The 12,853-nt window shown below is 64.2% G+C and overlaps 1 protein-coding gene across 4 annotated transcripts; it reads right to left on the bottom strand.

Annotated features, from left to right (window-relative positions):
- Window positions 1-513: 513 nt before the first annotated feature.
- B4GALNT4 (beta-1,4-N-acetyl-galactosaminyltransferase 4) lies at window positions 514-11,976 on the bottom strand. Of its 4 annotated transcripts, none has more exons than XM_033121867.1 (20): window positions 11,777-11,976; window positions 8,928-9,031; window positions 8,586-8,681; window positions 8,414-8,509; window positions 8,237-8,327; window positions 8,063-8,163; window positions 7,801-7,868; window positions 7,513-7,591; window positions 6,309-6,375; window positions 6,035-6,169; window positions 5,856-5,965; window positions 5,653-5,753; window positions 5,485-5,579; window positions 4,466-5,408; window positions 2,494-2,783; window positions 2,199-2,352; window positions 2,017-2,089; window positions 1,750-1,903; window positions 1,265-1,391; window positions 514-891 (listed from the first exon to the last, which is right to left on the bottom strand). In XM_033121867.1, the coding sequence occupies exons 1-20, from the start codon at window positions 11,925-11,927 to the stop codon at window positions 756-758; spliced, it is 3,171 nt and encodes a 1,056-aa protein (XP_032977758.1). In that variant the 5' UTR covers window positions 11,928-11,976; the 3' UTR covers window positions 514-755. The 4 variants fall into 4 exon arrangements, 3 of the variants coding, with proteins under 3 accessions (XP_032977758.1, XP_032977760.1, XP_032977759.1); XM_033121869.1 differs by having other exon boundaries at window positions 11,842-11,941; XM_033121868.1 differs by lacking the exon at window positions 8,586-8,681.
- Between the last annotated feature and the right edge of the window lie 877 nt (window positions 11,977-12,853).

Here is a 12,853-nt window from a genome sequence, read left to right as displayed (position 1 = left end):
TTGGGTTTAAATTAGTTTGAGTTGGGTTTTGTTTCTGCCGACTCTGATCTAACTGATGTGCCCCCACTAGACCTGGTCGTAGGACACTCCCCACCTAGGGTGCCAAGCGCCCCCTCCCCTCTGAGGAGGTCGGGGTAGGACTGACACCTAAGTTCTGGTTCTGAAGGGGGCTGAGGACACGGCCCAATGTTCTTTGCTCACAGGTGAGAAGGCCCTGCACTGGCTGTGTCTGGTGGCACATAAGTGCAGGTAGTGTGGTGAGGAGGACGCAAAGCCCCTTCCTCTACGGGGTTCAACAGACGCTCAAAGGGACAGGACAGGGAGGGGACAGTGGTCTTGGGGTTGGGGGGGAGGTCAGGGGGTTGGGGGGGAGGTCAGCGTGGCACCTGCAGCTGTGAGTCAGGAAGGGCACCAGGAGTAGGGACAGTGCCCAGGGCAACCCGTGGGGACAGGGCTGTGGCCATTGCCAAGACCCATCTGTGCCCTCCCAAGAAAGCCAGGCAGATGGCGAGTCAAAACTAAAAAATATATTTCATTTCATTTCATTCTGAATAAAAAACGGAACAGACAGAACTCCTGGAAATCCTGAAAACAATGTCATCGCTACGGCAAAATTTCACAGAAATCATCACACAGAGTGTGGGGACAGAGCCCGGGCCTGACCCACTATGAAGGCTGCCTCTCTGGGGAGGGGGTGGTACAGGACCTCAGGGGCAGGTACAGGACCAGGCGGGGCTGGGCAGGGTGGCCCTTCTTCAAGGTCCCTCTGTGCGGGAGCCCTTCCGGCTGTGAGCGCCCCGCTGTGCACCCCACATGCCCCGCCGGGAGTGGTAGTGGTGGTAGAAGTTCCTTAGGCGCAGCCGCTCCACCTCCAGCCCCGCCTGCAGAACCCTGGGTGGAGAGGGAGTCAGTGCTACCCTGAGCCTGTAGCACCCTGGGGAGGTTCATCAGGACTGGGGGTGGGGGGCGGGGGTGCTCAGGGCCCTGGGTGGGCGAGGGAGGTGATCAGCACTGCCCTGAGCCTGCAACACCCTGGGGAGAGTGGGATGGAAGCAGTCAGGACCCCAGTCCAGGAGCTAGGGGTGTCAGGGCTTCCACCACTGTAGGAGTGCAGCGGGAGCATGGGGACTCAGGGCCACCACTGGGCCGGTAGAATCTGGGAGCAGGACCCTGGGGTAGGATGTGGCTTCGGGGAGTGGGGCCTGCAGGTCCCGGAGGAAGAAGAGGACACAGGTCTCAGGCTCTGTGGCGGGGAAGTGGTCACCTGTCCAGCAGCTCCCAGTCCTCGCCGCCCCACTGGTCCCGGAACTCCTCAGTGTTCATGCCTCCCACGCGCTCAAAGTCGGACTTGTAGATCCCAAAGAGGCCGAAGCCATTCACCTCCCAGTAACCTGGGGGCAAAGGGTGCCCCTCAGACTCCAGGTCCTGCGAGGCGCCCGGACCTCAGAGGGGTCTGGGGCAGGTCCCATCATCAGGGGGCTCCCAGAGCCCACCCTTCCAAGTTAGTCATAACCAGGAGCCCTGCACATGACTGGGGTATGGAGAAGGTTCCTAGCCGCTGGGCACGATCCTGGGGAGACTGGGGGGAAACCAGGGCACTCTAGGGGGGTAGGCATTATAGGGGCATTGATGGGGCCCCAGGCCTACCTTGGGGCTTGGGAGAGGTTCCGGGGAGCCTGGATTTCACCCTGGCATTGGTGGGACTCCTGGCATTACTGGGGTGGGGTGGGGGTGGGCGTGGGGAACTACCGTGTGGGTCCCCTGGCGAGCTCCCGCAGGCCAGGCGCATGACCACAGGTGCAAAGGCCAGCTTGCCCTCCACGCAGTGCTTGCGGATGCCATCCAGAATGTTGGCCGGAAAGTGGATGTGCAGGTCACAGAGAAAAACGATGCTGCTGGCATCCTGGAGGTCGCGGGGAGGTCAAAGAGCCGCCGTCTGCCCAGTCCTCCTGAAGCTGAGTTCCTACCTCAGCCAGCATCTCGCTCCACCCTCCCGCGCCATCCTGCCCCACGCACCTCCACCGCGTCCACTCCAGCTTGCAACCCTGCGGAGCGCTCAAAATTTCCGGTTCTCCTCAGGTATTGGTACCTGGGGGCGAGGGAACAGGTACGGATCCCTGGGGGCAGGAAAACACAGCTCCCCAGGAGGGAAGCGAAGCCAGGTCCCCCCAGGTGGGGGTGGGGCGGGGCGCCGGTACCGGGGCAGCCGCGCGGCGCGCAGGGCCTGCTCCACGTCCATGTCCTGGCTCTCGAAGTCCACGAGGATGACGCTGAAGTGAGAGTCCCCCGTGTGGGCGTGCAGCGCGGCCATGTCCGCCAGGAACTGTGCCACCCAACGCGCCTGGTTCTTCACTGGAGGAGGGTGGGGCCACTGAGACCACCCCCACCGCACCTGGCGGTACCACGTCCAGGGGCGCTCCCTCCCCTTCCCAGGGAGCCTCCTGGGGCGCACCCCACCCAAACCAGGTGCGGGTCCCCAGCACTCCCGCGCACCTGGCACGATGAAGTGTACCATCACGTCCTGTCGCCAGGCCAGGCGCAGCGGCCGACAGAGCCCCGGGCGGCCGTCAGGGCGCGTGGAGGCGGCAGGAACGGGCTCAGGACTCTCTCCATCCCCGTCCGCATCCCCGGTGCGAGCACCTGGCAGTCGCAGGAAGACATACTCCGACAGGCGCAGGCGGCCGCCCCCGCGCTCCTGTAGCTCCAGCTCCAGGAGGAAGCGGCTCCCGCGCGCGGAGTCCCGGCGCTTCTCCACATTCACGATGCGCAAGAGCACGTAGCGCCTGGGAGGAGAGGTCGAGTCAGTCCCTAGGGCTGTGAGCATGCCCCCATCCCCGTTCTCCACGCACTGCCCTCAGCACCTGAAGCCCTACAGGGGTTCGCAGAAGGCAGACCCACACTTCAGCCCCCTCCCAGGGATGCCCGTGCCAGGGAGGCGTCCCCCAAGCCCAGGCCCTGTGCTCTTCTCCTGCCCTCTCAGGTTTTCTGCCACAGCCTTCGTCCACCGCCATCTTTCTGACACGCTCAGACCCTTCAGTGGCACCCATTACACACTGACGAGGTCCCAATGTCTGGAACTGGCATTATGGCATCTTAAGGCGGCCTCTAACTGCAGCCTCAACAGCTCCTCACACTCCAGGAGCTAACTTCCTCTTCCTGTGGGATTTTTGTCCTGGGGGGGGCCCTCTGGCGTGCTTGACCCCATCCTCCCAGCTCCTTGTAAGGCCCTGGGTGGCTCCCTTGGCACTGGCCCAGGGGCTGTCCTGATCTCTGAGGTTAGAAGTCACCTGGCCTGCCCCTCACAGCCCCTCCTGAGAACCTGAGAGGCTTCTCCTTATCCTGGGAAAACAGGACCCTGCCCTTGACTACGGTGTCTTCCTCCTGCACCGTGCCCTCCTTTTTCACCCAGTGCCCCTTACCCTTACCCGTGTAACCTCCCAGGGGTCCAGACTCCACCAGGCTCTCCCCAAAAGTCCGGGACTTTCTGCCCCAAATGCTCTGGATCTGTCTACACTCTAACGTATTGGGGCCACCCACTTGCACTGCTTGGGGAAGGCGGGGCCACTGCCATGACCACTCCACTGAACACACCCCCTCAGCCCGTGGGATGCTGAGCTGCTCTCTAGAAGCTTAGAACCAAGGGCGGGCTTGTCCTCTGTCACCTAGAATCAAATCCCCCCCCCACTCCCAGTCCAGCTCATCCCATCACTGCCGTGGTCACATCAAGCCTCAGTCATGGTCCCCATGGGCTCCCCTCCCACCCACTCCCCTCCAAGGTAGCGACATGCCTGTCTTCAACCCAAACAAGTCAACCCCCTGTCCTGCACAAGACCTTGTATGGCAGGCAAGAAAAATGAGTCCTGGGTGTGGCTTTCAGGGCCACCACCCTCCCTTCTCAGTCCTCCACCAGCCTCCCTGGCCTCGTGTCCCAATGCCTTTGCTTGTCACTGCTGTCAGTGCAGGTTCTGCCCCTCCTTCAAGGCTGGCACAACTCTGAACCCCCCCAGTGCCTCCCTGGAAATCAAATTGGAGCCCCTACTCTCTACCCCCTACCTGCTTGGGGAGACAGGACTGGATTCCTGTGACCTGGGGGAGACCACTGGGGGCAATGGGACAGAAGCTGTGCCCTCCCGAGTCAGGTGGACACCCCTCAAGGAAGACCCAGCAGAACTGTCAGGAGGAGGGGTCTAGGGGCTCTTAGCGTGACCTTTGGGTGTGTTTATCTGGAGGAGAGGCCTGGGTGGCTCAGAGTCATTATTTAGGTCCAGGTCCGAGGTGACAGGGTGGGGTTTGTAGGTGCAGCATAGGGGAGCCATCCCTGGGGTGGGAGGTGAGGGTCCTCACACTGGACAGGGACCCTGGACACTAAGGAGGCCCAGAAAGACTTCCCTAGGGGATCGGTGTGCCACTCCCAGACCAGCCGGGGCGAAGGTCTGAGGGTCTCCCCTGCCATGTGTCCCCATACCCGCCATGGTGCGCGTTTAGCCTCTCCATATACTGAGCCACCACGTCTACTGCCTCAGCCTCGGGCAGCTGCAGGTTCCCTGACACGTTGCAGCGCAGGTCATTCCAGTCGGAGCGCAGCAGCTCGAAGTCCACTGCGCCCACGCTGAACGTGCGCTGCCAGTCGATGGAGTCCTCGTGCCAGCGGCTGAGCACCGGACCAGCTGCCTCCTCGCTGTCCTCTGACAAGGCCTCGTCTCCGGGAGCCCCATCCTCCTCCTCCTCCTCCTCCTCCTCCTCCCCCTCCCCAGGCAGCTGTGGCCTGGACACCTGAGACAAGCTCAGGAAGGAGGTCACAGGCCCCGTTTCAGACGACGAGTTTAAGTCCGCGGTGGCTGCTGTGAGTTCCAGGTGTGCCTGGCCCTCCCGGCTCCCCTGGGTGGCCTGCGCCCGGGCTGGGGGCCTCAGCTCTGTGGCCTGGGAGCCGCCGGTCCTGCGGCTTCGAGACTGGGGTGGGCGTGGGGGAGCCCGCAGCTGCACCCTAGGCAGAGGTCTCTGGCGCAGGAAGACACCCGGGAAGGGCGACCAGGGTGGGCCACGTGGGCTGAGTGGTGCCAGGGCCCGGGTAGACACCCGCAGGCCCGGCCGCACACGTGTCACATATACTTTTGGGGGTGGCTGCCGGGCTGCCGCGCGGGGAGGCGGGGCTCGGCCCAGGAAGAGGGGCAGGGGGCGCGGGGCCCTGGCCCTGGCGGCCCAGCTCAGTGCCCTGGAGCGCCTGGGGGTGGGTTGGTGCCTGGGGTTGGGAGGCGTGGGCAAGGCGGGGGTGGTTCCAGCCTCGGTAGGGGCTTCAGTGGGGGCCGCCCGGGTCAGGCCGAGGGGTCGGGTGCTGCTCTGCGCAAGGGCCGCCTGAGTGGGCTCCAGACTGTCGAGCAGCTCCCCCTCGTCCTCATCATCCAGGAAGTCTGCGGGAAGCACCCACTGTTAAGCCTGCCATGCCCAGGTGGGCGCCGACTGGGGGGCAGTGGAGGGGCCACTCACCATCCGGGTTGAGGAAGAGGAAGGCTCGGTGCTGCACCTGCTCATCTTCCTCCCCCTCCTCCTTGTCCATTTTCATGTACTTATAGAACCCAAACCTGGAGGGGCGGGGCATCAGAGACCCGATCACAGAGGCCCCGCCCCGCTCTCCTCGGGCGCAGCCCCACCCACCTTTCCAGGTACAGCGGCGACTCGCGGTAGAAGCACTTGTTGTCCGTCTCCATGTGAGTGAGGCGCGTGTGGTCATTGGGATAAACGAAGGACAGGTACACCTGGGGCAGCGCAGAAAGCTCAGGGCGGGGCTGGAGAGGCTCAGGGGACCCTGGGGCGGGTGGGCCTGGGTCTCAGGGACCCTATAGGCGGGTGGCACTTACAAACTGCAGTCCCTGGTATCTTGCGATGGGAAAGTCCTTGACCACGTAGGTGGGAGCGTAGGCGCAAGGCTCCAGCACATTCTCCAGACTCGAAGGCTGCAGGCGAGGAGCTGTGGGAGGGGTGGTCACAGCGCGCCGGCCCATGGCCCCGCCCAGCCCCCCTCGGGGCCCCTGCTCACTGAGGAAGAAGGTGTCTCGGGGGTCTGGCCTCAGCATATCGGCTCTGGGCTCCTCCTGCGGCAGGCGCCCACCCACGTGGCTGGCTGGGGACTGCGGGACGTGGGCGACGTGGTCCATCTTCAGGGCGGACTCATCTGGGGGCAGTGGGATGTGTGGGGTCCCCAGGACTGCCCAGACCCCTCTTCACCCCTCCACACCCACATCTGGAGACTGTCCCAAAGAGACCACCATCAGGAGCTCCCCCACTCCCCCAAAGAGGCACCAGCTCCTCACCTGTGTACAAGGAGAGGTGAGCCGAGCCTATGATCTGGAACTTCAGGCCGGGCAGGAAGGCTCGCCACTGAGGGGGGTGGAGAGCACGGTCAGGACCAAAGTCCTGCAGGAACATGGCTGGGACATGAGGAGTGGGTCTTGCCTGCTCTGAGGGTGAGGTACTAGCGGGGGAAACCCCGTCAGGGATGCCAGAAGTTCGGAGGGTGGGTGGGAGGTGGGGGGCAACAGGGAAACTGGTGGTGGCCAGAAGGCTGGGGTCCTAGTGACAGGTAAGGACTCCCCATCTACCCCTGAAGGCCTTCCTGACATCCTGAGTGTTTCCTCCCCGTTGGTTATAGCTTCCACCCCCACCTGCTCCCTGGGTTCTGCAGCCATTGCTCTCCTAGAAGTCACAGCTGGCCTTCCAAGGGCCAGAGCCAGGCCCCCATCTCAGCTCACTGGAACCCCTCCCTGTTTACCCACCCACTCCTGTGGCTGCTTGTCAGTCTCCTCTGCAGACTCTGTCCCCGGCCCTCTTTCCTTCCTAGCTCATCCTGGGACCTCAGCTACCCCCCTCCACCCAGCTTCTGCAAGGTCACTCCAAACCTGGGTCTCCAGCCTGGACCCTCCACCAAGCAGAGTTTGGGTGACACCCACCACACACACCATACACGTGCAACATCCCACAGGCCTGGGTTGAGGACCCTTGGCCCACCCCAGTCACCAGCCGTCTGCCCTGCCATTTCCTCCATTTCCACCTCGCTGTGCAGGGACCCAGGGCCCTGTAAAGTCGCCCGCCTCCCCCGAGGCTCTCTCCACACAGCGGCCACAGGGTTTTCCCGAAATGCAAATCCAACTGCCTCATTCTCAGGAGAAACCCAGCTGTCCAGGAGGCATTGCAGGCTCTGCCTGCTCTGGCCACTGGATACCTCTGAGTTCTGTAAGACTCTGGGTGTTTCCATTCCTCTGCACCCTCACCCCAAATCCTCTCCCCACTGGACCTCCATAGGAATGTCTCTCATTTCTCAAGACTACTCCAGGGCCACTTCCTCCAGGAAGCCTCCCTGAGCTTCCAGCAGCCATGGCCTGCCCTGAGCAGCTGCTTTGTCAACTAGACCAGAAGCTCCTGTGAGGGGGGGGGGAGGCAGGGTCCACACATTGTCCTGCAGGGAGTAGTCAGAGAGGGGGAGGGCAGGGCTGGCGAGGTTGGGGGGGCCGCACTCACGCCCACTTCCACGTGGTCTGAGCCCCGGTCGTCCTGCTTGTGCAGCAGCTCAAAGTAGTATCTCCGGGAGGCCATGAGCCTGGGGACACAAGGAGTCTGGGGGATGTGCCCTGCCATGCCCCAGGAACCCCAGATGGAGAGCCCAGAGGAGGTGGGGGGCTCAGGGCCGGCCCCTTAGGATGGCGGTGTGGCTGGGCGGCGCGGGTGCAGTGTGCTAGTGTGTGGGCCAAGATGTCACCTAGACACTGACACACAAATACTCATGCACACACACTGCCAGTCACTTACCGTCTGGGCTTGGACACCTGGGAGCTGAACTTGGTGAATTCTCCAGGTGCCGTCCACTCTGAGCCAGTCTGGGGGCAATACAGAAGGGGCGGGGGAGGTTCCCTCTCTCCTTGTGGGCACCAGCCCCGTCCAGTCCTAGTTCCTAAGAACTAGAGGGGGCAGGGGACCTCGGCCGCAGGACGCCCAGTGAAGACAGATGGGAGGTGTGGATGGAGGTGAGTGGGAGGGCAGAACTGGGGTCAGGGCTGTGGAATGGGGGTACCTTGCCCACAAAGGCCACCAGCTGAGCACCCGCGGGGCTCTCGTTTGGGCTCAGCCAGAACTCAGAGTTGTCATCCGAAGCCACAGAGAACTGCACGTCTCCTAGGCCACAGGACAGGGGCTCAGGGGGCGGGCCCTTCAGGATGCCCCACCCCCGCTGTCCCCAACCCCGCACCATCTCTCGCCGGATGAATGAAGCCGAAGATGCGTAGTCCGTAGTTCTTCCACTTGGGGGACACAGCCAACTTCTTCACGGTGGTACGCGTCTGCGGGCAGCAACATCTGACGTCAATATCCACTGCACAGCCCTGTCCACCCTGGAGGGTCAGCCCCACCGTGCCGCCGCACTCACGTGAGGGAACAGCGGGAAGTGCAGGTTCCTCCTCAGGTGGCCCACGGCGCCCCCGCACCAGTCCTCGAACACGTGCAGGTTGACCTGGCCCTTGTACTGCAGGGGAGGGGGGCCTTATCTTCCGCACAAGCCCGGCCCTCCCCCCAGCCACTGCAGGCTGCGCAGGGCTCACCTCGGCACGCCATGGGGGCGCCTGATGGGTGAGGTTCAGCGGGGGAGGCCTTCCCACCTTCCCAGAGAGCAGCATGTTTGGGTCCTGACCTTCTGGCTACAGAAGAGAAAGGATGCCAAGGTGAAAGCTGAGAAATGTGAGGGCAGGGAGGGGGCATCTTACAACCACACACACACCACACTGGGACACAGCCCCTGGCACAGCCAAACAGCACACCCACGTCCACCCTGACGCCGACCTAGGACATCTATCTGCCTGTGCTTCGGCTGGTGCCTGTTGCCGCTGATCCCGGGCCCCCACTCACAAAGTGCACACGGCTGCCTCTCCCACCGCCCTGCTCACCGCCTGCTCCTCCTCATGGCTCTCGCTGGAGTCCTCTGCCTTCTGTGTGGACAGTGCAGCCAGGACACCCCGGCCATCTGTCACTCCAGTCAACTTCTCACCGTCTGTGGGTGGCACATGGGGTGGGACGGGGCCTATGCTCTCTCCAAGGCCACAGGTCCTGCTACTGAGGTCAGGCACCCCCTTCCCACATGGCTGCGGTGGAGCAGGAAGGCCAGTGGTGTCTCCTCCTTCATGCTCCCTTGTGCTGCCAGGTGCCCACCCTTCGGCTAGCCACTTGGCCCTTCTCCCACATCCCACTGTGGTAGGGGAGCCCCCGTCTGAGCCCTCTACCTGGCTTTCCCCAGCCCAGGTTGGTGAGGGAGTAGTTACGTGTGTGCACATGCTAGTATATATGCGTGCACACACATCCGCATCTGGCCAGCCTCTGCAGTGGCTCCACCTCCAGGAAGCTCCTCAAGACTGCTCTGTGCCCCCAGCATTTTCCCGGGCGCTGGAATGTTTCGTGTCTGCCTCCCTTACCAGAACTGAGAGCTAAGGATTAGTGCTGGAGCTTGTGTGCTGGCGTAGTGGGAGGCTAAGCCAGCCCAAGGTGTGGCACATGTAACCCCTGCTGCCCCTCAGGCTGGCATCTGGGACCACAGGAGCCCTGGCACCAGCCTGGACAGGGGAGAGATGAGCACATCAGATCTGGAGGATCTGAGAGACCCAGGCAGCCCCTGAGGGAGACTGTCCCCTGGGCTTGGTGGCCCCAAATACCCTTAGCCGGGGGCAGACCACCCCCGCACCCTTCCGCCCTCCACTTCCCAGGCCTCCTTCTTAAGCTGTGGACCTGAACACCCCTTCCCCAGGATCTTAGCCCACCCAGGAGGCCCCTCTGCCCCAGGGTCAAGCCTGGGCTTCGACATCCAGACCCCGGAGCTGGGTTCCTGTGTGACACACCTGTCCTGGGCCCTCCTCTCAGGGAGGGGCTGCCCATGGTCTCCCCCCTGTGAGACCCCTGCTCCTTCTTCTGGGTTCTTACCCCAAGCACTGTCCTCTGCCCAGCTGGGAGGGGAGTCCCTGGAGGCTCCCAGCCAAATCCCCACAGCCTGGCCTTGGTGCTCACCCCCACCAGCCTCCTACAGGCGGCGCCCAGCCCAGGCTACCACGACGGTCCTGCAGGGCTCAGAGCCAGCACAAGGTCCACACCAGCTCCCTGCCTCCCAGCTAAGTCTCCCTTGGGGACCTCTGCCTGCACAGGCTGCTGGACACCGGGAAGGTCTCCTGCTTCACTCCTGCGACCGTGAGGACAGCCCTGATCTGACAGGAAGGCCTCAGCCTGTCCAGCTGCTCTGCCCTGTGGGAGTCCAGGTGGCTGGCCAGGAGAGGGGGCTGAGAGCCGGAGCCGGGGCGCTCCTGGAAGGTGCCATATGAGACTTGATCTCCAGCACCCTGAGCAGTGCAGGCAAGCTGACCAGTTTCCCAGCTCCAATGGTCCAGAGGGGGCCTCAGAAGTGGGGTTTCCACGCCTCCACCCCTCCCATTTGCTGAGTTCAGCTCCCTGGCTGCTCAGGAAGTCAGGTTGGGGAGGACTGTGGTTGCTCAGAAAACCACACAGGCGTCTGAGGAGGGGGGCTGGTTTTGTTTTGTGTCACTGAGTCTCGCTCTGGGGTCCTGCCTTATTTGCTGGTAGCTGGTGGGGGGAGGGCAGAGGCTTCTTTTAGGGAATGAGCAGTGCTGGGGGCCTCTTGAGGGTGTGGCAGCTGGGAGGTGTGAGGACTCTGGGGGGTTGGGACCAGCCCAGACCCCTGGCCTGGGGTCTCTGGAGCCCCAGGTGTCAGGTATTGAGGGAAAGCAAAGGGGCTTTGGCAAGTGGGGGGGGGGGAAACTGAACAGGGAGGTTCGGACCCCCCAGGTGTTGAGTCAAAGTCATTGTTCTGAGTCTTTGGGAAGCAAGACTCTACCCCTCCCCCATCCTAAGGACACTCCACTTCCTTGAGGAGGGTCGGGGGCGGCCCAGCTGGGATCTTTCCTGCTCTGAGGTGTCTCCCTCTCTCCCGCTCCTCCTTTCCAGGTTCCTGGCACTCTGTCCCTCGTCTTTGCATCCCAGGTTTTCATCATGCTTTTCCTCCTGTTGGGACGCTCTTCCCCCAAATGTTGTGTGTCAAAGGTCACCACATCCAAAATCTCCCTAGCTAAGGCGGCAGGACCCCTCCCATGGCTCTTTCCCACCGTGCTCACCGGGCCCTGATCTGCTCGCTCCATGGGTTCGCTGTCCCCACTGAGGTGAGCTAGGGGTGCCTGGGAGTTTAGTCCAGGCAGTTCAGGGCTCCCCGGGCTGGATCCCTAGCACCACGCCTACCCAGCACACAGTCCCCGATCCCAGGTTCACCTAGGGCACCATCTCCAGGAAGCGTTCCAACTGCACGGTTAGCTCCCCCAACCGCCCTGTCCCTCCCCGGGAGCAGATGGGGACACTGAGGCTCTTCTAAGTACAAAGAGAGTGGTGGAGACAGCAGACTTGGCCTCTGGAAATGCCAGCGCGCAGGGCGTGGAGGCGGAGATCTCTCCAGGAGACCCCCTCCCCATTAACCCCGTCACTACCGGCTCCAGGCCAGATCCCGAGTCCGCCCAGGTTCAGGGACGCTCCCCAAAAGGGTCGCGCTCGTCACTGGTGACGTCATAGGGCGTCCGGGCCGGGGCGAACCGCGCCCCCTGCCCCAATATTGCCGAGCTGGGAAGGGCAGACAGGGTGTGCGGGCGGGTCTGGCCCACGCCGAGAGCTGGGCGCAGGGGGATGGCCCTGACCGGCGCTGCTCGGGGGTCCTCCCCGCCCCCCGCCCCAGAGCGCGCGCCCCCTCCTGTACCTCGCCCGTAGCCCAGCCGCTGGCGCAGCGCGCGGCCCTGGCGCACCAGGCTCAGGTGCACGTACGTGAGCCACGCGGCGCAGGTGAGCAGCACCAGCAGGAGCAGCAGCTTGATCTGCTTGCGGATCTTCTTCACCGGGAACCACGGCATCGCGGCCGGCCCGGCCCCGCCCCGGGCCGCGCTCAGCGGCGCCGCTGCGGCCCCCGGCTCCCGCGCGCCCCGCGCTGCATCCCCGAGCCCCGCATGGCCCTTTGTCCGCCGCCCGCGGCCACCGACTGCGGCCGCGACCCCAGGCTGCCCTTGGCCGCGGGCCCGGGGTGGGCGGCGGAGAGGCTCCGGCGGTGCCCCCGCCCGGCCCCGCCCCGCCGCTCGGGCTCCACGCTCCTGGGGGCCGCGGCGGGATCGAGCAGCATCCACGCTGCGGTGCTACCCACCGTGAAACGGGCCCGGCCGGCGCGCGGCGGGAGCCAATCCCGGCTCCGCCAGCTCGCGGGAAGCCAATCCGCCGCGCGGGAGGCGGGCCGACGTGTTAGGGTGTGCCCGGCGCTCGTCTCCACGCAACGCGCGCGCATCCACCTGGGCGCGCCGACCGGCGCAGCGCAGGGGCGCGGGAACCCAGGATGTGCAGGGAGGAGGGCGAGGATACCGGGTTGGAGGGTTTGCAGAGGTGTGGAGGACCGAGACGCGGAGGGCGAGGGACGCTGGGTGGGGGCGCGAGGGCATGGGGAGGTGAGGAGGACGGAGGATGGGGGACAGGGGAGACGAGTACGGGGAGGTGCAAAGGACCGGGGAAGCGAGGACACGGGAACACAGTTGGGGGTGCACAGGGGTTGGCGGTGCACTGGGGGCCGTAGGGACAGGGGAGATACAGAGGACATGGGAACACGAGTTGCTGTGAGGACGAAGTGGGGAGAGGACAGGCCAGGACACGGGGCTGGGAGGTGCGGAGCGCTGGGAGACACGGCGACAGGGACGGGGGTGGGGGTGCGTTGCGGGGTGGGTAGGGATGGAGCCGGTGGGCGGCGCAGGCTATGGGTGGAGGGGACAGCGGGGATACGTGGAACAGAGTGATGGGG

Source organism: Rhinolophus ferrumequinum, chromosome 11 (genome assembly GCF_004115265.2).
Source record: "Rhinolophus ferrumequinum isolate MPI-CBG mRhiFer1 chromosome 11, mRhiFer1_v1.p, whole genome shotgun sequence".
NCBI lineage: Eukaryota > Metazoa > Chordata > Mammalia > Chiroptera > Rhinolophidae > Rhinolophus > Rhinolophus ferrumequinum.
This window is presented reverse-complemented; position numbering and strand designations above follow the sequence as displayed.

Excerpts from the sequence above, each read along its gene's own strand:
- B4GALNT4 (XM_033121867.1), bottom strand. The coding sequence starts at position 11,927 with ATGCCGTGGTTCCCGGTGAAGAAGATCCGCAAGCAGATCAAGCTGCTG. Across the intron at positions 7,869-8,062 it reads TGGTGGCCTTTGTGGGCAAG|ACTGGCTCAGAGTGGACGGC; the intron begins GTACCCCCATTC and ends TATTGCCCCCAG. Across the intron at positions 6,376-7,512 it reads CAGACCACGTGGAAGTGGGC|TGGCGAGCCTTCCTGCCCGG; the intron begins GTGAGTGCGGCC and ends CACCCCCCTCAG.